The 22,535-nt window shown below is 58.3% G+C and overlaps 2 protein-coding genes across 3 annotated transcripts in view; both read right to left on the bottom strand.

Annotated features, from left to right (window-relative positions):
- The window catches only part of LAMB2 (laminin subunit beta 2), a 13,343-nt gene extending 4,767 nt beyond the window's left edge, over positions 1–8,576 (bottom strand). Inside the window, exons 1-20 of the mRNA XM_006171040.3 lie at positions 8,369–8,576; positions 8,195–8,280; positions 7,885–8,057; positions 7,661–7,796; positions 7,509–7,582; positions 6,939–7,127; positions 6,784–6,847; positions 6,342–6,544; positions 6,132–6,252; positions 5,643–5,831; positions 5,108–5,287; positions 4,882–4,994; positions 4,533–4,612; positions 4,318–4,450; positions 4,004–4,162; positions 3,791–3,918; positions 963–1,095; positions 612–804; positions 393–536; positions 7–206 (exon numbers count right to left, since the gene is read on the bottom strand). Coding sequence (XP_006171102.1) covers positions 7–206; positions 393–536; positions 612–804; positions 963–1,095; positions 3,791–3,918; positions 4,004–4,162; positions 4,318–4,450; positions 4,533–4,612; positions 4,882–4,994; positions 5,108–5,287; positions 5,643–5,831; positions 6,132–6,252; positions 6,342–6,544; positions 6,784–6,847; positions 6,939–7,127; positions 7,509–7,582; positions 7,661–7,796; positions 7,885–8,057; positions 8,195–8,279 — 2,697 coding nt within the window. The 5' untranslated portion in view covers position 8,280; positions 8,369–8,576. The remainder of the gene's footprint in view (positions 1–6; positions 207–392; positions 537–611; positions 805–962; positions 1,096–3,790; positions 3,919–4,003; positions 4,163–4,317; positions 4,451–4,532; positions 4,613–4,881; positions 4,995–5,107; positions 5,288–5,642; positions 5,832–6,131; positions 6,253–6,341; positions 6,545–6,783; positions 6,848–6,938; positions 7,128–7,508; positions 7,583–7,660; positions 7,797–7,884; positions 8,058–8,194; positions 8,281–8,368) is intronic.
- A 10,252-nt stretch (positions 8,577–18,828) lies between these two features.
- CCDC71 (coiled-coil domain containing 71) overlaps positions 18,829–22,535 on the bottom strand; it is a 3,989-nt gene continuing 282 nt past the window's right edge. The window contains exons 2-3 of one of the 2 annotated variants that reach the window (XM_027769307.1): positions 19,596–20,940; positions 18,829–19,532 (exon numbers count right to left, since the gene is read on the bottom strand). In XM_027769307.1, the coding sequence (XP_027625108.1) occupies positions 19,059–19,532; positions 19,596–20,888 (1,767 nt within the window). In that variant the 5' untranslated portion in view covers positions 20,889–20,940 and the 3' untranslated portion in view covers positions 18,829–19,058. Of the gene's footprint in view, positions 20,941–22,535 lie in introns of both variants that reach the window. The other variant, XM_006170970.3, reaches the window with a different exon arrangement.

Here is a 22,535-nt window from a genome sequence, read left to right as displayed (position 1 = left end):
ATCACGGCAGCCCAGGCAAGCGCCCGTGTGGGTGTCACATTCATCTGCATGTCCATTGCAGACGCACGGCCGGCAGCTGGGGAATCCCCACTGGCCACGCTGGCAACGGTCGCACCGGAGCCCGAAGGCACCAGGTCGGCAGGGACACTGCCCACTGGTTGCTTCACACAGGCCGCTGAGCGCTCCCTTGGGGCTACACTGGCAAGCTGGGGGCAAGGCAGAGGTGGAGCCAGGGAGGGGTAGGAGGTCAGAATGGAAGAGAACTCCAAGTGACCCAGGGCTGAGAACATGGGGTCCGCGGCAGAGGTAGAGGAAGGAGGACGCAGAGCTGGAGGGAGCAGAGGGGACAGCGATGGCGAGGAGAGACAGGAGGAAAGGAGGCAGGCAAGTACCTTGGCAGCCTGTGGGGCCAAAGCCGTAGTAGCCAGAGGCACAGAGGTGACAGCGGCGCCCCACCACTCCAGGTTTGCAGCGGCACTGACCACCGTGGGGGTTGCACTCGGAGCTCAGGGAGCCCTGAGGGTCGCACTGACAGGCTGTGGGAGGGAAGTCAGGGCTGCGTCAGGCCGGGCCCTCGCTCTGCCCCAGATGTCCGCACCCCGGACACTCACGCAGGGCACCGTTGTAGATGAGCACGGACAGGCTGATGAGGAGGGGAGCGCAGGCCTCAGAGGGAGGGGCCTTGCTGGCCACCAGCCCCTCCTCATGGCAGCGGTAGCGTTCAAAGGTGGCGCGGCGCTCCAGGGCAGCAGCGTCGCCCCCACTGAACATCTCCAGAACCAGGACACGGGGCAGCAGCACCAGCTGAAGAAGGGAGGCTACGGCTCAGGCTGGGACCACCTGGCACTGCCAGAGCCTTAGCCCTGTTACAGGCCTGCCTCATCTGTCATAGACCCCTCCCACCTGCCACCACCACAAGCCCCACCCCATCTTGGTTGGTGTGGTGAGAGGGGATGGTTCACCGAGTCAATAAGCAGGCCAGGTCCGGAGTAGGGGGTCTCGGGCTGAGCACCTCCCCCTGTTCGCACCAGCTTCAGGAGCAGCTTGTAGGACGTGCCAGGCTCAAGGCAGACGGGACTGGGAAACACCATGGACCTGGGAGGAGGGACAGGTACAGGGGTCACCCAGGGTCCTGTACCCATCACCCTGCTCGAAGCAACTAAACCATCAGCCCAGGCAGAGACTACGCCTGGGCGAGGCTGAGCAGCCCAGCAGACCCTGTGACGAGTCCATCCACCTACCCGCTGGACTCGTGCCAGCGAAGCCCAGTCTCCCTGGAAACACATCCAGCCTGGCGCCCCCACCACACTTCCCTGGCATGGAAAGCAGGCCAATTTATTCTCAACAACTACTTCACGATTCCTCTGGCTCCAACCTACAACCTACAACTTCTGCTCTTCTTCACTAATACTGCATCGCCAGGGGCCAGCACATGGCGTGGCGGTTAAGGCAACAGACTTCTACATGGCCGACCAAGGTTTGAGTCCTAGACCTGACGGCTTGCTCTCTCACTTTCTCTCTCTCTCTCTCTCTCTGGACAAATTAAATAAACAAATATAATTAAATAATTTTTTAAAAAAATAAAAAGACTGCCTCACCTCTTCTTTCTCCCTGTCTCCTAGGTCATTCCCATCACCTTGTAAACCCATACTCAGGTTCTTTTATGTCCCACAAAAAACCCTCCCTCAGCCTCAAGCTGCTGCCTCATCTTTGCTCTCCCACCTGGCAAACTCCTAAAGAGACCTCGGTAGTGGGACCAGCAGCTGGCATAATGGCCTGGCATAATGGCTATGTCACTGGACTCCCATGTAGCCGACTGTGGTTCGAGTCTCGGACCCGGTGGCTTAAACTCATGCTGGGCATGTGTGCATGCGTGCCCAAGATCCTGAGAGGAGAATGGAAGAGAAGGGATTGCGGCGTGACCATCCCCCTGGGGGGTGATTTCTTGCTTTCTGTCTCTCTGTCTCTCTCTGTCTTTCTGGCGAGTGCACGCGCCCTATAGCAAAAACCTCTCAAAAAAAAAAAGAGGGAACCAGCAGTTAGTGTAATGGCTATGTCACTGGACTCCCACGTTGTAATGGCTGTCGCTAGACTCCCCCGTGGTCGACCGCGCTTGCCGTCCTGGCTTAAAACTCACGCCGGGCACATGTGCGTGCGTGCCCAAGATCCTGAGAGGAGAATGGAGAAGGGATTGCGGTGTGGCCATCCCCCATAGCGAAAACCTCTCAAAAAAAAAAAAAGAGAGAGACCTCCGTAGTCACCGCCTCTGCTCTGAAGCCTCCAGCTCCAGGGGAATTTCTGCCCCACCCGTGCCTTGGTCACTGCTGACTCCACGTGGCTAAGCCCGGCGGCAGCTTCTCTACTCTTATCTGACTCTGGTATGCCGCAGGTCAGCACGTCTTCCTTCTTCAGACATTCCTTTCTCTGGCTTCCGGGCTCCTAGCCTCCTACCCGCACTCGCGGGCCTCCCCACCCCCAGCTCCGTGCTCCTCTACTGGCCTCTGCGCCTCCTCTCTCTGCTCACATCTCTTTCGTGACGTGTTCCCAACTTTTTTTTTTTTTTCAAATTTCTTGTTTTAAGAATTATATTTTTAGAATTATTTTATTTAGTTATTTTATTTATTTATTCATTTATTTCATTTTTATTTGACCAGAGAGGAACAGCGAGAGAGAGAGAGAAAGTGAGAAAGCAAGCTGCCAGGTCTGGGACTCAAACCATAGTTGGTAACGTGGGAGTCCTTAACCACCACCTTACCTGCTAGCCCCAAGTCCCCAAAAACTTTTTTTAAAAAGAGTCGTTTATTTATTTCCATTTGTTATTATTTTTTCATCTGACCAGAGAGAGACAGATCGAGAGAGCAAAGGAAAGGGAGAAAACAAGGTTGAGGACTCAAACTGTGGTTGGCCCTGTGGGAATCCAGCACCTTTAACCACCATGCCACCTGCCAGCCCCCCAAGTCCCAAACTTTCATCTCCGCTCAACTCTGCTCTGTAATCCAGACACAAAAGCCCAATCACTCCCTGGCCTTCTTCCCCACGACTAAGGGAAGAGATCTATCCCCATTCGGATGTCCAGGCGCCAGACTCTAGAGTCACCTTCCTACCTTCTCTCCCTTCTCTGTCTAAGCCTTTAGTTGTGCTGCTAGAATGGTCTGGAACCTTCTCTCTTCTCACCACCTGTTCTACTACATCTCCCTCCCACCCACTGTCCCCAGTCAGGTCAGTAGCCACCAGCGGGTCTCCCAGCTTCCACCTTGGCCCCTTCCAGTCTGTTCTCCACTTGGCAACTAGAGGGATCTTTGTTGAACAGTAGTCACAGCTGACAAAATGTCTATGATGGCCACAGCTAGGTCCACTACGCTGTTCTCTCTGCTTCTATGTGTGTTTGAATATATGATCAAAAACTTAAAAAGAATCCGAGTGATGAGAAAGACACACAAGACAAACACTACCCAAAATATAATGAAACATTACTCAGATCAGTGAATCCTCATTCAGTCACATCCTTGCAGATGCCACTGACCCCCCTGAGTGGGCGCTCCCTAAAACTGGGGGAGTTCTCATCGCTCCAGCCTTGGCCTCTGGACCTTAGACCTCCAAGAGAGCAGGCCCCATTCTGTCCACTTCCCTCCTGAGGCCAGAGCCATGCCCAACAAACAGCACTGAGGAAGAGGCATTTGTAGTAAAGAACAGAGGGACTGAGCAATGGGGTCCCGTAGGTGCCATGCAGGGAGCTCAGGCTTGGCCTCCCCACCCCGCAATGGTGTAGGCGCTACTGTCGGGGCCTCACCTAGAGTTGGGTCGCAGCGTACCCTGGATGCGGTCGTCCTTGGGCAGCATGTGGCCACACGGGCTGTGGGCAGACACAGGCCCCGGCCACTGCACCATCAGTTCCATCTCAGCCCATTGCCCAGGGACCTAGAGGAATGGGACACTGGAGGAGATGCCCCCACATCCAGGGGTTCGGTTCCAGTTCAGATGTCACAGGGTCTAAAGATCTGACCTGGGGCTCCAGGCGTAGCAGCAGATCGTAGTCCATGGCCCTCGGCACAGAGGCCACCAGGAACTCCAGTGTCTGACCTTCCCGCAGCCGCACGAAGCCTGGTCCAGTCCAAGATGGAGTCTGCTGGGTGGTCACTAGGCGTTCCACCACATCAAGCATCTGGGAGGCAGTGCAGCCAGGGACACGGGCTCAAGTGATCCGTCACCTCTACTGCCACCGCCAGCTCCAAGCCCCCACACCTCACAAGGTACCCATTACCTGCCTCTCTAGCCCTGTTCCCACCCACACCCTACCTTCTGCTGTGGCTCCCCCACCTGTCCTCGGGCATCCTCAGCCTCCCAGGTCAGGTGGTCCAGGAAGGGCCGGAAATAGCCAGGCTGCACCTGCTCACAACGTCGCCCAACCATGTGCCGACGGCAGCGGCACTGCCCTGTGGCCTCGTCGCACCTAGGGCATGCTGCAGTCACTTAAGGACACCCTCCAGCCCAGGACCTGTCCACCCTCTTCCCAGGCCCCTCGCAGTACTCACTGGGGATCCAGGGCACCCCCCACATCGCAGTCGCAGGGGCGGCAGCCGAGCAGGTCGTGGCTTAGGCCCCAGTGTCCAGGCTAGGGAGAAGAGGTTCCTGGGAGCTAGAAACAGGCCCCGCCACCCAGCAGGGTCTCCAACCACACGGCTCTCACCAGCCCTTGCTGAAAACATGGACCCCTAGACAACTGGCCCCCACACTCATGCTCCCAGACTGGAGACTTCTCAGCCAGGGCTGGGCCTGAGGTCTCAGCACCCACCCACGGAGGCATGGTTGTCACACACACACCCGCCCTTTGTCCTGAGGACAAGTCCAAGACCCCCGAGCCCCAGCCCCTTCCAGTCGCACCAGGCAACGGTCGCAGCCACGTCCAGTCACTAGACGCTTGCAGAAACAAGTTCCACTGTTGGGGTCACAGGGAGAGCCCCCAGGCACCGTGCCCCGGGGGTTACACTGACAACCTGCAGGGAAAGCAGCCCGTGAGCACCTGGGTGAGCTGTTCAGCGCTCAGGCTCAACTAAGCCAGGAGCCAAGGGTTAAAGGTCACACAGGAGTTAGGGCAGGTGGCACATACGCTGGCAGCCAAAGGGGTCACTGGCACTGAGCCCGAAGAAGCCATCACGGCACTGCTGGCAGCGGGTGCCCACCACGTGTTCTTTGCAGCGACACTGGCCGGAGACTAGCCCCAGTGTTGGGTCATCGTGGGAGTCACAGCGACCACCATCTTGGGAACCCATGGGGTCACAATCACAGGCTGAGAACAAAAAGTGGTGGAAGGTCAGGGGCCGGCGGGTGTGTAGTGGTTAAGGCACTGGACTCCCACACAGCCCACCGTGGTTTAAATCCTGGACTTGGTGGCTTGCTTTCTCACTTTCCCTCTCCCCCTGGTCCCATTTAAAAATAGTAATAAAATAAAATAAATAATAGTAAAAAAAATAAAAGTGGTGTAAAGTCACCCTGTCCCCACCATCCCCGCACCAGTCCTGCCTCCTGGATCCCTGCCTCTCTCCACCCCACTCCCCCCGATTCTCTGCAACCCGGCAACAGTCAGGCTCCCCAGCCCCACCGCAGGATCCCCTTCCCTCCCCCACGCCCAGGCGTAGCCTCACGGCGGCACACAGCTGGGTCCCGTGGGTCCTTGGTGGGGTCGCGGTAGAAGAAGGGCCGGCACAGCTCACAGTGGCGTCCAGCTGTGTTGTGCTGACACCCGTCACACACGCCTCCACTCACGTTGCCAGATGCCAGGTATGCGGCCATGTCAAAGTGGCAGCTGTGGGCATGTCCGTGGCACTCGCACTCTGAGGACAGGGCAAAGGCCACTTAAGGGACCAGACCCTAAGTACAAGGGGGTAGGGGACCTAGTAACACCCTAGATCCCATCATAGGCCAGAGTTAGTGGGTGGGGGCTCAGTGTCCTACTGGGCCCCAACTGAGAGCAGCCTGTACAGGAGGGCTGAGGGGTCCCCAGAGTCACCAAGGCCTGCATACGCCTTGGACACAACCTGGGTATTAGAGGCTTGGCCAACCAGCTCTAGGTTCTCACAAGGGCATGACCAGGCTGCGGAGCTCTGGGTTATGAGGGACAGGGTCTCACTCACTCCGGCAGGCGTGACTGTGGCCGTCCTCAGCCGGGTGCCAGGGCAGGTCATGATAGAAGTCCTGACACTGCTCACAGTTGAGGCCACGCGTGTTGTGTTTGCAGACACAGGCCCCGTGCACCTATGCGGGTAGACACGGGTTGTCAGCACTGCCAGCCATCCCTAACCCTGTCCCTAGCCCTGTCCCAGCCATCCCAGCCCTGTCCTCACCATGCCCTCAGCGTGGGCTGGTGCCCCTGGGGCGGGCGCGCACTGCGAGGCGTGTCCGTAGCAGAAGCAGTTGCCACGCACGACCAGCTCGTAGAGGGCATAGTAGTACTTCTCTCGGATCTCCCGCCGCGGGTCGAGTAGGTTGTCCCCCAGCGTGTGTAACCGAGTCAGGTTCACCCGGAGGTTGGTGATCTTCAGCAGGTCTGAGTAGGGGACACAGGGGAAGGGTGGGGCCGACTGGCCAGGCAGGACCTTGCTGCCCCGTGGCTCATCCAGGGGCCCCACTGCCAAGGTCACCTTGGGAGACCTCCTGTCTACTGCCACCCGAGCTAAACTGGGCTTGGCACCTGTCCTGGGAAGCACCCAAAATAGTTACTGAGGGCCCAGATAGTCCCCGGCCGGACACTGGGACTGTGCCAGGCCCAAAGGGTGGAGCACTCACTCTGGATCCGTGGGCTGTAGGGGTCTGGGATAGGGATGGCGGGGTCCAGCACACGAAAGATGACCTGGAGAGGCAGGGAGGCCACAGAAACACTGGGCCTTGCCTCAGGCCCATCGTCCTCCCCTTCTTGCCTCCAGCCCAGGCCCCAGACTCACCTCGCCTTCGGTGGACGGCTCAATCTCGGAGTAGCGGGACTCGCAGACTACATCATCCCAGTGCCGGGGCGGGGCTAGTGGGACTCCTGGGAAGTCAGCCCCACAGTCATAGGAGAAATATCGGTACACATGCCAGGTGCGACCGAAGTCTGCCGAGCGCTCCACCAGCATGGCAGCAGGGCGAAATGTCTGGGTGGAGGCATGGTGAATCAGAGGGCACCAGAACCCAAGCCCAGCCCAGGGCCATCGAGAGCCCTGCTCAGCCCAGGACTACCCTCAAGCAGCTCACAGACAGGCAGGGGGTGATCGGCGGAAGCCAGGCAAAGACGGGAGTGTACCACTTCTAAGGGGGAGGCTTGGGGGTCAGGGGGCCCAGGGAGATAGCTCCTGACCAGCCTGGGACCGGCAGCAGGAGAGTATGCGCAAAGGCCTGGAGGTGTAAGGCCAGGGGAGGTGTGAGAATGCAGGCAGGCAGAGCTCTGAAAGGTTGGTGGAGGAGCTGGGGCTCTGTCCAGGGGCAACGGGGAGCCAAGCAGGGTGGTTCGGGCAGGCTCTCAGACATGTGGGCACCTTGAAGGTCATAATGAGGTGCGTGAAATGGAACTCAGCCTCCAGGTCCAGCTGGATGGTGACCATGGGGATACCTGGGGGCAGATTCAGAGGTCAAAAACGAGGCTGCTGGAGGGCAGCCCTGCTCACTCCAAGCCCACCCACGGCCTCACCATTCTCTGACTGCCACCAGGCTGTCCGGCGCTGCGGGGCGAAGCTGGTGACTACATTCTGGATGCGATGGCTGTGTGGATTGTCTCGGGCAGAGAAGGGGCGCCGGGAGTCACACAGGAAGCACTTCTTTTCATCCTTGTTTTGGGGGTTAGGAGCAATGTCTTAGCCGGTGCTAGCACTACCTTGACCCCTGACCGGGCTTCCCACCCCTTCCCAGCCGCACCTGCAGATGACTGACTATGCAGTAGGGCTGGGGGCCGTGCAGGCCGCAGGTGGATGAGGCAGTCAGTCTGTCCTCACGGCCCACCAACAGGTCGCCTGTGGCCGGGTAGCAGCTTCCCCGTGAACAGCCTGGTGCATCAGGGACCAAGGCCTGGGCCGGTGTGATGGCCAGCACTGGGGGCGGGGGAGGGGGGTTGGCCAGCCAGTTCTGCTGCCTCCATCCGGTAGCCCCAACCCGTGTGCCCAGAGGCAGCCACCCCAAGGCTTCCCATCACACTCCACAACCTCCAGCCCTCACCAGGCCCCCTCACCACTCAGCAGCAGGCCCAGCTGAAGTTCCCAGGGCACAGGCTGTCCTGGTTGGCCCCTCCCTGGCTGCCCTGAGGCCCGCTCCATCCTGAAGAGGAGAGGAAAAGAGATGAAGGGAAATAAATGAAAGGTCTTCGGCTCAGGCCCACTCCCTTCCTGCGGGGTGTCTTGCTGACCCTGCCCGTGCAGGTCCTTGGCCAGTTTCCTTCCAGGCCCTATGTCTGTCCCCAGATCTGTCCAGCGGTCCTTCCACCAACTCGGAGACTCAGAGTCCGGCGACTTTGAGTAAAGTTGGGAAGCACAGCAGGAAGGAAAACACGGAGCAGATCCCAGGCAGGAGCAAAACAATGAGCAGATCCCCCCTCCCGGAAACAGCCCTCGCCCTGGGAGCCAGACAGGCTAACACTCGCAGGTCTTGACTGTGCGCACAAGTCCGGATCTCTACTGGGCCTGGGCCAAGGGAGGGAGGGAGTTCCGTGCTTTGGGCCACCACAGGGAGGCTGAGCCTGGGAGCAGGGCTGGCACAAACAAGAGGGATCTGATCTGTGGGGTCTGGAACTGTGTCAAGGACTGGGTCAAGGAGCCCACAGGAGTCCCCGGTGTCATGATGCCATGGAAATCCCAGCTAGCTCAGCTGCTGCATCCCAGGGCTCCAGCATCGGAAGGCAAGAGGGCACGAGGGGCACCAAGCTCCCCTACTCCAGGCTGTGGGGTGCTTTAGGACAGCCTAAGGGATGGACAGGATGAGGGAAGGGAGATAGGGCAAGGCCGTGCTCTGGCCAAGGCCCAACTCTTGGGTCTCGCCTCTCTTTATACCATACAAGGAGGCCTGAGGAGCACGCGCCAGCTTCCCCTGTGAATGCGCTCGCAGGGTGGCGGACGCTGGACAGGAGCAGCAGCAGGAGAGTCCGGATCTCGTAGCTGTCCATCCACTCCAGACCTTCCAGCCTGCCATAGCACAGAGCCAGGGGTTGGAATGCGAGCAGCCCAGCAGCCGGCAGGAGGGCGCGCCCCACCCAGGCCCTTGGGACGGAGCTGGAGTGGGGGTGTGGGGGGCGTGGGAGACTGAGTCGGCAGGTCTGCAGGGCAGGGTTGGGCTTTGAGCCACCAGATGGTCTGTCTGCTCTGGTGTGGAGTTCAAAGCTGGGAGTTTCTCAGAAGAATTTACAAGGGGTCGGGTGGACATCAGTCTGGTGGACTTATCACTGTGAGTCACTGCCCATCTCCTAGAGAGGAGGTCTCTGTCAGTCCTCAGAGTCACATGGTCGACCTGCGGGCTCAGGGATATGGGAGATGACTCCGCATCCCAGATCACTCAGAGATGAAGGTCTGCCGGGGTCAGGGGCGCCGGACAGCCACAGGGAGCTGCATCCTTTGCTTTATCCAGGTCAGAGGGCCACTGGGGGACACCATGGGGTCATGCGGGAAGGGGTCATTCCGGGTCAGTGGGTACTTGGTGGCATCTCTGATGTCTTCAGGTCAGAAGATGCCAGGTCACTCTGAGTCACCCAGGTGGCCCCAGAGTGCTTGCTGGCTCCTGCAGGTGGCAATCAGCAGGTGGCATTGGTGCTGGCACTCGGCCACATGTGCTCGGGCAGCTCCGCTGCTCGCTGCTCCAGGGCCAGTAGCACGCTGCCCTCTGGCCCAGCGCCTTTTCATCCTGTGCCAGGCGGCACTCTAACCCTGGAGGTCAGGTCATGGAGCCGGGTTCTGATCCCTGGCCTAATCTCCACCATGATTCTGATCCTGACCCTGACTCTGACCCCTCCACCAGCCCTAACCGTAAACGAACTCTGACTCTGACATGAGACCCCTCGTTCTGAATTGTGACCCCAGCCCTGATCCTTACAAGAGTCAGGACCTGTCTGAACTGAGCCCTGACCCTTCACAACATCCCAGTTCCGACCTGACCCTAGTGCCGCCCCATGCTCCCTGTCCAGACTCACTCTCCAGGAGGCTCCGGCTGTTCTGTACCTTCTTCAGAGGCTCCTTGGCCTCAGCTCATACCCGCTGCACCCGTTCTCCTATGTCCTGCACTGTGGCCTCTAGGACATACACACCCTCCTGAAGTTCTGCCATACCCAGCTGGGCCACCTGTAGCCTACAGCAGGGCTGGACTTGAAACCCCACGTGCCCAGACTCTCCTGTGCTAAATATGCCAGGTGGGGGAGGACGGTCTTCAAAAGTTCATGTAAAATACATTTTACAAAAAAAAAAAAAAAAAACTGTACATAGGCTTTGAAATTTTATGCACCAAAATAAGCTCATATTCCATTTTTCCATGGACTTTTTAAAGTCCACTGATCACTCAAGGTTCTTGGAAGGCATGGAGATTTAAAAACATGTCACTGCCTCAGCACAGCTCCGGCTTAAACCTCACTTCCTACCGTTCCAGAGAGGTTCCTGAGACCCCAACACCCACGGTTCCCCCATCTCATCTGGCCCAGAGCCTGCCCAAGGCCCATTCAGCCCGTGCTTCTGCCTCCTGGGCCTGCCGCTGACTCAAGATAAAACATGTTTTCAGACCAGCAGATGGAATGGTTAGGTCACCTGACTCCCACATAGTCGACCATGATTTGAGTCCCAGACCCGGTGGCTTAAAACTCATGCTAGGCGCGTGTGTGTGCATGCCCAAAACCCTGAGAGGAAAACAGAGAAGGGATTGTAGTGTGGCCATTCCCCCTGGGGGTGATTTCTCACTTTCTGTCTCTCCATCTCTCTCTGTCTCTCCAGCGAGCACACATACTCTATATATAGCAAAAAATCTCTCCTAAAAAAAAGAAAGCGTTCTGAGAGCCTCAGCCACACGGGCAGGTCAGGGAGGTCCAGCAGGTGGCATCTAGGCTGTCGAGTACTTCTCACTGTACTACTGCGGTACATCAAGGACCTTCAGGGGGAGCTGGGGACTATGGCAGTCACAAATACAGATGCACGTGGGCTATCACCTCCTGGCCACTGGCCTTCAGGCCTTCAAGTCCCAACTCTGCTGTCCTCAGTCCTTGCTCTGCAGCCTCTGCACGAGTTCCCACCTCGGCCAGCACCCCCTGAATTACCAGCATGTGGTCCTGGGTCCTGGCTGGTTGCTCCCTGAAGAGCACAGATGCTCAGTTGGGTATTTCCTTCCTGTCCACTCACGGACTTCCACCATCAGCCTCCTGGCCCTTCACCTGGTCTGCCATGCCTGGAGGATGCTTTCAACTCCAGGCAGCTCCTGCCCTGTGGCATCAGGTACAGGGAGGACACCCTGGATCTGGACTAGCAGAGGGCAATACCCACTGCCCCAGCGAGGGAGAGGGGCACCACCAGCCCATGCCATAATACCAGCTCCAAACTTGCAATATCTGTTCCTTCATCTGTGGGGAAGGACACAGGCATCTTGAACCTGAACTCTGACCTTAGCTGCTCACTGATTCCACCTCTGACATAACTACTCAGGGGTGTGCTGGCAGCTTACAAGAGCCATTTGTTAAATTAACAGGAATTGGGACCGGCAGTTAGCGTAATGACTATGTCGCTGGACTCCCATGTAGTTGACTGCGGTTCAAGTCCCAGACCTGATGGCTTAAACTCACACATTGCGGCGTGGCCATCCCCCCTGGGGGGTGATTTCTTGCTTTCTGTCTCTCTGTCTCTCTCTCTCGCGAGCGCACACGCCCTATAGCAAAAACTCTCCAAAAAACAAACAAACAAAATAACAGGAATTTTGCAAATCAGTTGTCAAATGGTAGGTTGATCGAAATTGATCATGGTAGGATTACTTAACACTATGCTAAACCAGCAATTAAACCAGCCAGTTGCTTTACCAGCACACTAGCACTCCCACCTGACCCCTGGCCAGCCCTTACGAATATCCCTGATTCTGGAAAGAGCATCATGACAGTGTCCTGGATGCCCTCCCGGCCCTGCCCTCAGCTGTGAGCAGACATGTACCCCTGAGGAAGTGCTGCCTAGTCTGCACTGTTGCTTACATATGGGCCGTGGCGGCCATGCCCCAGGGCCTGTTGGCAGGATGTAATGTTTCCTGGGCCTGGATTCCCGTGGAGCTTGCTGTGACATGGCTTTGCTGCAGCTGGCAGGGGTGGGTCTGATGTGGAATGTCTCCTGTGAGCCCATGCCTGGGTCCTAGTCCCCTGTGACTCCTGCTGTGGTTCCACCCACATTCCCCATGGCTCTGTACCTGTTGCTGATGCTTCTCCAAGGCTGTGGCTGCTGTGTCCCAATGATAGGAGGAGCCATGTGAGGTGACCAGAGCCCAGTGAGCAGTGGACAGGGTCCCAGGGCAAGGAGAAACCCCACAGGGCACAGGAACACAGGCCAACCCAAGTTCCCAACCCCTGCGTTTCTGCAAACATGATGGGAGATCTTGTGAGGAATGCACGTCCCAGATCGCCTACTGCCCTGACACCAGCGTGCCTCTGGGGAAAAGTCCACACTAAGGTAGCCACACCCTCCACACCCCCAGTGGAGATGAAGCATTACCTGGCCAGAGGTGCCCTCTGTTCTGATTCCTCACTCAAGGAAACCCTCCTGATTTCCAGACCCAGGACTCACAAAGACCAACTTGTCACCCTTGGAATCCCTGACTCTGGGAAGCTGGCTGATTGCAGACACCTTGCCTGAGGCCATTCTGTAAGTCGCTGCAGGACCCCCACAGGGAGTGCCTGTGCCTGCTGAAGTTCCCCTCCAGGACCTGTGGGCATCCACCCTGTGGGCATCCACCCTAGCCTTCAGCACCTTAGCCTGGCATCCGCTGGCATAGGGTAGGGCAGCCACCAGCTGCAGTCAGAGCAGAGCCAGGTGTCGGTCCCAGAAGGCGAAGCAGGTAGGACAGAACATGCAGGGTGGGAAGGCACCTCTGAGCCACGGGCACAGGCTTGGCACCTCAGCCCTGAGAAGCCCTCTCTGCAGAAGTGAGATGGAGCCCAGGCCAAGGCACTGGCTATGGGAGGAGATGGGGTCAGGGCAGAGAGCTGATAGCATTGGCCCTAGCCTTGCCTTCACGACGGATGGGGAATGAGAATGGTTCTTGAGACTCCTCAGCTTGGACAGCTGGCAGCTGTGATGGGCTCCCCAGGCTGGAGAGGGGACACAATGGGGGTCTTGCTCAAGTCCCTGATCGAGGCTGGAACCTGCCAGGGGCAGTCCCTAGGGCATGAGTACAGTGGGAAGGAGGTAGCCAGGGGCCTCCCTGAGGGCAAGTGAGATGTCAATGTCCTTTCTCATCCTGTCCTGGGAGTTCCACGGGCTCTGTCCAAGACGCCAGTCTCTGGCCATGTGGCTAGCCCTACCTCCCTGCCCTGAGTCCCAAGGTGACCACGGAGATGGGGACGACGCAGGCAGACACCCTCCCCTCCTCCACTTGCATGAGCACAAGGGTGAGGTGGCGGCAGGGTGAACTTCTGAGTCTATGCTTGGAGTCTTGTCACTTGACCCTGACACCCAGGCCCTTCCCTGTACCTGCTGCTATAGATAGTCCGAAAATCACAGTCACAGGGTGGCAGCCTGGTGGGCCACCATTCAGACACCGGAAGCTGAGAAGAGGCGTTGGGTAGGAGGACGACAGGAAGATCTAGACAGGGAGAGAGGGCCGGAGGTTGGGAGAATCACTCACTGTTCTGTCCCAGGAGAGGGGCGAGGGCTTGCCTGTTGCTCTGCCTCTGCTGAGAAGGGTAGGAGCCTCTAACCAACGCTGCATAGCTTCACAGAAGGAGGTAAAAAGGAGGTGGAGACACAGCCAGGGTCAAAGAACAAGTGAGCCAGGGGGTTGTAACACTCAGAGAAAGAGGAGGATAGAGTTACTCCTTGCACCATCTTCCCCCAAACGCGTTTGCTCTAACTCCTTGAAACCCACCACGGTGTAAGACTGCTATAACACGTTACCCTAACACGCTAGTCGCGTTCCCTTCTGCTACTGAAGCTCCTCAAGGGCACATACTGATGCGGCTAGCCAGGTGGGGCCGACCCTGATGGCTACATCAGTGAGTGCCACCATCCGTGTCCAAGGCTCCTTGCACAGTCACGATGACACAGCCTTATATTTGTTCGTGCCTAACTCGGCGCCCAAGGTCAGGGTCAAGGCTCACCAGACAATGGCTACAGTCCAGTTTGGAGACCAAGTGTTCACAGTCGTGTAAACCACGGGAGGGCTCAGGCTAAGCACAGGGTGCTCAGGTTGTGAATGGACTGCTGCGTGTGTCGTTAGGACAGTGACCGGGGACAAAGCAAGGGGGACATGGGAGGGAGGGCCCACCCTGAGAGGCACTCATGCTGGCAGTTTGTAGGCGGGTGGGGCTTGGGCCATAGTGACCAGGCCAGCAAGAGCCACAATGCTGGTCCCAGACGTTGACTTTGTAGCGACATGGCCGAGAGGCGGCTCTGGGTGTCATCTATGTGAGCATCACAAACCCCGCCAGGGCACCCACAGGGTCACGGTCACAGTCTGGATCAGGGGTCAGAGGTGAAGGATGGAATTAGGTCAGAGGTCACCACGGAGCTGAGGGATCAGGGTCTGAATTAGGATGGGGGCTTGGAAGACTCACACTGCAGGACTGAGAGGAGCAGGTAGAAGAAGGGCCGGAAGGACTCACGGCGGCGTCTAGCGTGCTGTGCTGATGCGCATCACACATGCCGCCACTCACGTTGTCAGATGACAGATACGCGTCCATGTCAAAGTGACAACTGTAGGCATATCCATGGAACTTGCATTCTGGGTAGAACCAGAAAGGCAGCTATGGGTTGGTTGACCTATAGGAGGTAAGGCCAGCAGAGTAGAGCATGGCACCTACCCCAGAAGGCATGGGGGTACCTGGGCTCTGCTGCATGCCATGGCTGGTCCTGGTTCAGGTCCTGGCAGCACTCATGGTGGTGGCAGACACAAAGCCCGTGCACCTGGCACGGAGGAGGGCAAGACAGATCTGTACTGGTCCCTGGCCTTTCCCGCCCCGCCCCGCCAGCTGCAGGCTGTCCTCCTGCAGTCCTTACCATTCCTTCCCCATTGGCCAGTGCCCCAGGAGCAGGCCTGTACTCAGACGCATGGCCATGGCACAGGCAGCTGCCCCTGGTCATGAGCTTACAGTGGTAGAGGAGGTGTCTTCTGGGGGACCCTGGGGGCTGTCACCCACTGTGTGCAGCTTGGAGAAATTCACACAAAGGTTAGTCACATGCAGCAGCTCTGGAGACAGAGTGTCAGATCTCAGGACCACAGTCCCCACCCCTTTAGGTCCAGGGTGGAGGGTCGGGTCGGGGGAGGGTGTCTCCCCTCTTTGCATCCTTGCAGACACTTACTTCCTCTAGCATCTATGCTAGTCTCCCACCCCCGTCCCCCTGGACACCTTCCTAGAATGAGCGCTGTCTCCTCCATGGTGGCAATTCTACCTCTGCACTGAGCACTCGCTTCTCCCAGCCCTGACGCTACCCCTAAGCTGAGACCTGCACATCCCACTGCTTCCTGGACACCCCAACCTGGCACCTCCAGGTATCCGAAACCTACTTCCCCAGTGCAGTAAAGGACTCCACTCCGCAGCCCACCAGCCAAGCCGCATACAGTATTATTTTGTTCATTTACCACTGTATTTCACTTTCATTTCTGCTGCCCGCCAAATATTGCCTAGATGCTGGCGTAGGGCAGGGCTCACGGGCAGGGCTCACTGGCGGCTCGCTAACAGTCCACGTGGGTGAGAGGACAGTCTGCGGCTCGCTCTTCTCTCTGCTCCACACCTTAAGGCAGTTACAGGCTCTTTCTCCCCCTTCCCTAGTGGGAGGCAGAACCAGCAGCAGCCTGCAGACCTAATGTGAAGGCCCAGGGTGAGCAGCTGGTAGTAGCCGAAGTCCGGACAGTGGGGAACGCCCGTGAAGGCAGAGAAGCTGGTCTGGGGGTTTGTCCTGCTTTGGTGCTCTCCGGGCCTGGCTCTAGGCTGCCCTGCAGTTAGGGTTATGTGGCCCTCTCTCCTTTAAGGAGACCTTCACAAGTAAAAGGTCACATCTAGAGAGGTCCTGGTGCCACCTAGAGGCAGCTGCAGGGACAAAGGTCACCCACTGAGGCTGTGTAAACGACAGGGGGGACCCCATAATTGGTGGGGACACGCAAACGGGAGAATCACTGGGGGTAGTTATAGGGGAGATGGGGCCCCCAAGGGGTTCAGAGATGGGGCGCAGAGAACAGGCCGGCTGGGAGGCCCAGCAGAGACAGTAAGGGACCATGGTGTGGCAGGAATGAGCCTGAGGGACTGAACTGACTGGTCTGCTTGGCACCATCAGTGTGCACCCCCAGGCAGAGCCTCACACCCTCCAGTGGGTATCTGGGTTTGTCCTCACACATGAAGGGTACAGGACCGGCTGAGAGAACCGTTACCCTGAATCGTGGGGTTGATTGGGTCCTCCGCCCAGAAGGTTGGGTCCACAACATTGAAAATGACCTGTGAGGAAGCAGTAGGCTGGAGCCTCCAACTTTACCCCAGCCTCCCCCACCCCACTCCCTCTGGTCCTAACCTTGCCCTCGGGAGAAAGCTCGATGTCCGAGCAATGCTGATCACAGACGAGGTCACTGACTGTGGCCGGGAACAAGAGCGATCCCAGGAAAGAGGCCTGAGCAGCCAAGTGCTGGTACGCATGCCAGGAGCAGCCAGCCTGCTGCGAGTGTCTGGGGACTGCCAGGACCCTTGTGTCACCAGGGCAAGCATCACTGGTGGCCACGAGGTTGGGAGGTGGGGCCCTGGATCACCCTGAGAGTCATGACCAGGTGGATGAAGTAGAAGGCAGCCTCCAGGTTTGGCGAGAGGCCGACCACTGCAGCCATGATGGGGACAGGCTGACCCTGGACCCGCACACAGGTGTACCATGCTGGCACCCGCACCACTGTCTGCCTACCGCCAGGTCTTGTTGCTGCCATGGCCTCTCTGGGGGGGGGGTCACATTCTTAATATCGTAGCCTCCCTGGTCCTGAGAATCACAGAGAAAGCAACTGAGGGAGGGCCCAGGGAGACTAGTCAGGAGGTCACGGTCAGATCCCCACTCCAGAATCTGACAGCACAGGCCTCTCCCTCCAGCCCCCGGCAGGGCTGAACTTGCCCAGGACAACCCAGACACCATTTCCACAAGCCGACACTAGCATCCAGAGTCCTCGCCCCCTCCCCATCTGCAGGTGACTGAAAATGCTGTAGCGCTGGGACAATGGAGGCGCCGGGTAGATGAAATTCCAAGGCCCTGGCTCTGGCCAGCAATCAGGTTGCGGGTGGGTGGGTAGCGACTGCCACTTGAGCAGCCAGGTCGGGGAAGCCTATCTGGCACCTCCTGGGCAACTGTTCTAGGTGCCTGGCCTGGGTTGGGGGCAGGGTCTGTGTAGGATCCTGGGGCTAACAGCCCACCCTATGAGAAGGCATTTCCCCTCTCCCTCCGGCTTGCTCTCTGGGAAAGCGCCCACCTCGCCCACTGCTGGCAACAGCAACAGAACTGGGAGGAGGGGATCCAACTTGGCTGGAAGTCCTGGGCACCCAGAGTCCGAATCGGGCCTGGGATGGAGGATGCGGCATGGCCCCGCGCTTGGCCACCATTAGGGAGCTGTATGGCCCTCGCCATGCCCCGTCCGCACATCGTGGGTCAGAGAAGAGCTGCCAGACAACAGCATACACAGGTGGGGACCCCAACACAGCTGGGAGCAAGGGGCCCTCGGAGCTTGGGACACCAAGGGGAGATGCACACTCACCAGAGGCAGGAGGGGACATGGGACAGCACATTCTCCATAGGTCCACCTCCCAGGGCAGCTGGTGCAAGCAGCGCCCAGACAAACCCAGAGACAGAAACGACCCAATTCTCATTCAAAAGATGCTCCCACCCCCAGTTCTGAAGGGCTGTTCATCTCTGGGAGCCTCTGAGAAATACGGCCCCCACTCAGCCAGCCAGCCATCCCACCTGGCCCTGCCTCTTTCCCAAAGCAGGCAGGTCGGTTGACTTCTAGATCATACGGGGAGCAGGAGGCGGTGGCAATTACTGCCAAGGTGGCCGTGGCCCCTCCCCAGAACCCACCACAGGTACTCTACCCAGCCAACAAAGCTCTCTCATCTGCAGACCAGTCTGGGGTCCTGACCACACCCCCTCTCTAGTCACCCAGCACTCTCCCAGCAGGGCAGAGGGAAGGAAGCACCTCAACCCCTGGCCTGGCCCCACATCAGACAAGCCCAGGCGAACCTCCAACCTCCGTGGTTGCAGCTGGGGCTGTCTGCTTGGCTCCCAGGGAGTAGCACCACAAAGGCTCCCTTCCCTGGCCTAAAAGCCTGGAGCTGCCTGCTGTCCTCCTGCTTGGGGCCTGCGGGATAACAGGGCAACACAGGGCCGCCAGGGGAGGTGTCCTAACTCAGTGGCTCTGCGCCTGCCCTCCCAGGATGTCTGTCACGCTACCGCAGAAGCCAGGCGTTTCCACTCACCTCTCTGGAAGAGCCAGGCTGCCACCCTTCCCACAGCTCCACCCCATCACTCACGTGGGTGACCTGCCCCCGCGTACTAGGAGCCTCTGGCAGGCCTGTTCTTGAGGCCATGTTCCCAATATGCTCAAGCCGACCTACCGGCAGCCACACACACACACACACACACACACACACACACACACAGACCATGGAGGGTGGGCAGGGAGACTGGCAGGTGGAAAGGTATAAAACATGATCGATGGAACAGTGGACATACAACTTGAAGGACAAGTCACAGTGCATTGCGCCATGAGAACACCCCTCCCGCTCACCCACCCACCCCGCACCACATCCTCCAGGTTCTGGAAGGAGGCTGGTGGCTGCCAGGACCCTGGGGAGGCACCCGGAGTCCTTGAGGTTGCAGAGTTCACGGGTACGGCACGCTGTGCCACTGGCCAGACACCTGGGTTCAGTCTCCCCAAATACTGCCGTGAGAATCAGGGCGCTGAGTATGCAGCAAAGGCTGGAGCCGTATGATGGGAGACAGGTTCACCCGGAAGATCCGCTGAGCCCGCTGCCGCACCTCATCGTCCGAGAACCGTTCATCTACCTTGATGGCTCGGCACTCGAGCAGCTTCGCTGTTCCAGGCCCTAGCCACGCCTTGGGAGACCGGGGCCCAAGCCGTGTTCGCTTCTTGGAAGGAAGATCCTTTGCCTCCTCAGCCCTTTTCCTCTTCCGCCCCGCTGTCTCAGGGCAGGTTTTCTGGCCCTTCCTTGCAGTCCTGGCCTGAATAGACCCCTTTGGCCTGCCCCTGCCTCTGGGCTGGGTCCAAGTCACCTTGGCCTGTGCTGATTTAGCTTTGGCTCGTACTGCCCCGGCCTTGGCCCGTACAGTTTTGGCCTTGGCCCGTACTGCCCTGGTCTTGGCCCGTACAGTTTTGGCCTTGGCCCGTACTGCCCTGGTCTTGGCCCGTACAGTTTTGGCCTTGGCCCGTACTGCCCTGGCCTTGGCCCGTACAGTTTTGGCCTCAACCCACACTGCTTTGGTCTTGGCCTTGGCCTGCACAGCTTTGGTCTTGGCCTCAACCTGCACTGCTGTGGCCTTGGCCTCGACCTGCACTGCTGTGGCCTTGGCCTCAACCCACACTGCTTTGGCCTTGACCCGCACTGCTTTGGCCTTGACCTGCACTGCTTTGGCCTTGACCTTAGCCTTGGCTTGTACTGGTGTGGCCTTGGCCTTGGCCTGCACTGCTGTGGCCTTGGCCTTGGTCTTAGCCCGCACTGCTGTGGCCTTGGCCCGCACTGCTTTGGCCTTAGCCTTGGCTCGTGCTGCCACTGTCTTGGCCTTGACTTGTGCTGCCTTGGCTTTAGCCTGGGCTTTGGCAGCCTTGGCCTGTGTTCGAGCCACCTGGGCCTGGGCACAGGCAGCTTTGGCCAGTGTCCTAGCCACCTTGGCCTGGGCTGTTTTTGTGCCCAAGGAAGAGCCCCTTTTCATCCGCAGGTCACCGAGTGACCCAGTGGCTTTGTAGATCTTGCTCTGGGGCCCAAGGCCTGGTTGGGGTCCAGCCCCAAGGCCTCTGTGAGTCAAACAGTTGGGGCCCTTGCTTGTAGTTTTTCTAGGAGCTTTGGGCTGGGGGTCTCCTGAACCCTTCTCTGAACCCTTCCGCAGTTTCAGAGGAGATTCCGCAAGTGAGAGCTGCAGTGACTGTGCCTTGTGCTTGGAACCCAAGCAGGGCATGGGAGTCTTGAGTGGAACCAGGGCCTCAAGGACAACAGAGAGACGCATGGCAGGGTAGACACCTGGATACAGGTGGGTGGGGAAGCCCACTGCTGCACCCCGGGCACGACTGGCACTTGACTGCTTCAGGGAACTCAGCAGCAGGTTGGTGGTAGCATGCTTGGTGAGTGCTGGTGTGGACGCTTTGGCCAGTCTGCCAGACAACGGCATAGGGAGCAATGTGGCCTGGCCTGCAGGTAGCATGGCAGTTCTGGGAGCACTGGCTGGAGGTGACGCAGCAGCTGGGTCAGGGGCACGAGCTTGCAGCTTTGTCTGGCTTGGGGGGTTGGCTGTGCATGAACTATAGCCATAGACGTCACCGCTGCGCAGGATGGTAGGTTGAAAGCCATCATCGCGCAGACCCTGCAGGAAGGCCACAAGCTGGGCCTCTGTGGCACTGAGATCTTGGCTCATGGGATTAAAAACAAGCAACGCCTCTTCCAGGGCCTTCTTCCCTGCCGTGGAGATGCGCGACCAGGAGTGAACGGCTTTCTCCTCCACATGCTGCGCCACCACGCTCATGGCATTAGGCACTGCAGACCAGCCCAGGTATCCACAAACCAGCGCTTGGCACCTCAAAGGCAAGAGGAAAAGAGTCGGTAAGAATGGCACCAAGACAGGGGCCAAGAGTAGGCAGACAGGTCAATTAGGGCCTCCACCCTCTATGAGGGGCCTAGACAGAATGAGCCACTCCCTGGGCAAGCCACTACCACACTGGGACAGCCGGGTTTGCATCAGGCAGCCTGCTCAGGCTACATACTCAGAAGCACCTTAGTCACTTGACCTGCCACTGAGAAAGATCCGAGCCTGGCCCATTTTAATTCAAGCCTGTGTTTTCCAAGCGCAAAAACCTAGTGAGATTTAGCTCTAGGAACACAAATATCCTTGTCCTCAAAGAGCCACAGTCAGGTTCTTGGGAGTGCCAATGGGTCAGGAAAGGATTCCTGGGTGAGGCAACACCTAGCTAGGATGTGAGGGATGAATGGGAAAGGACCAGATGAAAGTGGAGCAAAAAGGGGAGGAGCCTATGCAATGGCTCTGAAGGGAAACAGTTAGGCACACCTGGTGTGACATCTGTGGTCAGAGCTGGGGGTCTAGCTGGGAAAACAGGCGAAGGAAAGGCAACATAGGGCTTTGAATATTGACCTGAAGGGCCTGACTTACACCCAACACCCATGCCCATCTGTCTCTCCAGCTGCTGGTGTTTAGGTGCCTGAGATGGGGGTGGGAAATCTGTCCACCAGAGGTTCTGTCTTCAGAGGTCCAGACAGACCACTTAGCCACTTGTCCCTGGGGAAGAGCCAGTAGGACAGTGAGTCAAGCAGACATTCAAGGTCTCAGCTATACTAACTAGGACTTAAGAGAGCAGTTAACCCCAGTACAGCCCAGACCGAGTGGCCTGGTAATACCAAGTGGTCCCGGACTGCTTTGAAGAAGCTGTGGCCATCAGTCATCACTGATATCTAAATCCAACCCAGCATTTCAGGGCTCCCAGAGGCAGGAGGCAGCTCCCCAGCTGCATGGGAGCATTAAAAGATCAGTTGGGATCAGGCAGGTCTCTGGGGCCATGAGGCCCGTGTGTGCAGCTTCTTCCCACGCCCTAATGGAGCAGATGAAGTCTTCAGAATTCCCTAGAGAAAGTGCTCTGGGGCTCTCTGTTTGGAAACATTCTTGGATCCTCAGGTGTTTCCAGCACTTCCCCTCCTCCCCAGAGGCTGTTCTCCAAGCACAATCCTTGCACATGACTTTCGTTCTTTTATTTATTCTTTCGAGGGAGTGTCGTTCCCATGGTTGTGAACTGCAGGATAAAGAGGCGCCTATTTCCCATTCCTACCCCCGGCGCAGATACTGGGGGAAACCTGGGAGCTTTTCCGTTCGGGTCGGTCTGGGCCCTCGAGAGAGGTTTTCTGGGCTTTCAAGAAGCTTCGGAAACAGAGACCATACAGGGGCACCGGACTTGCCAGCACACGTGCCCCCGGGGACAGGCAGGAGAAGTTGACGGAAGATCGGGGAGCGGGAGAGATGCCACCCAGGCAGACCCGGGGCGGAGGAAGATTGGGGCCCTCGGACTGGGAGTCCGCGTCCCTGGGGCCCGAACTGCGGAGGGGAGGCAGGGGTCACGGCGGCAGCGTAATGTGTGGAGCGAGCGGTGCTGGCCCAGCCGGGACC

This window comes from Tupaia chinensis, unplaced genomic scaffold (assembly GCF_000334495.1).
Source record: "Tupaia chinensis unplaced genomic scaffold, TupChi_1.0 Scaffold149184_1, whole genome shotgun sequence".
Taxonomy (NCBI): Eukaryota; Metazoa; Chordata; class Mammalia; order Scandentia; family Tupaiidae; genus Tupaia; species Tupaia belangeri.
The sequence above is the reverse complement of the archived record's forward strand: the minus strand, read 5'-3'. Positions and strand labels throughout refer to the sequence as shown.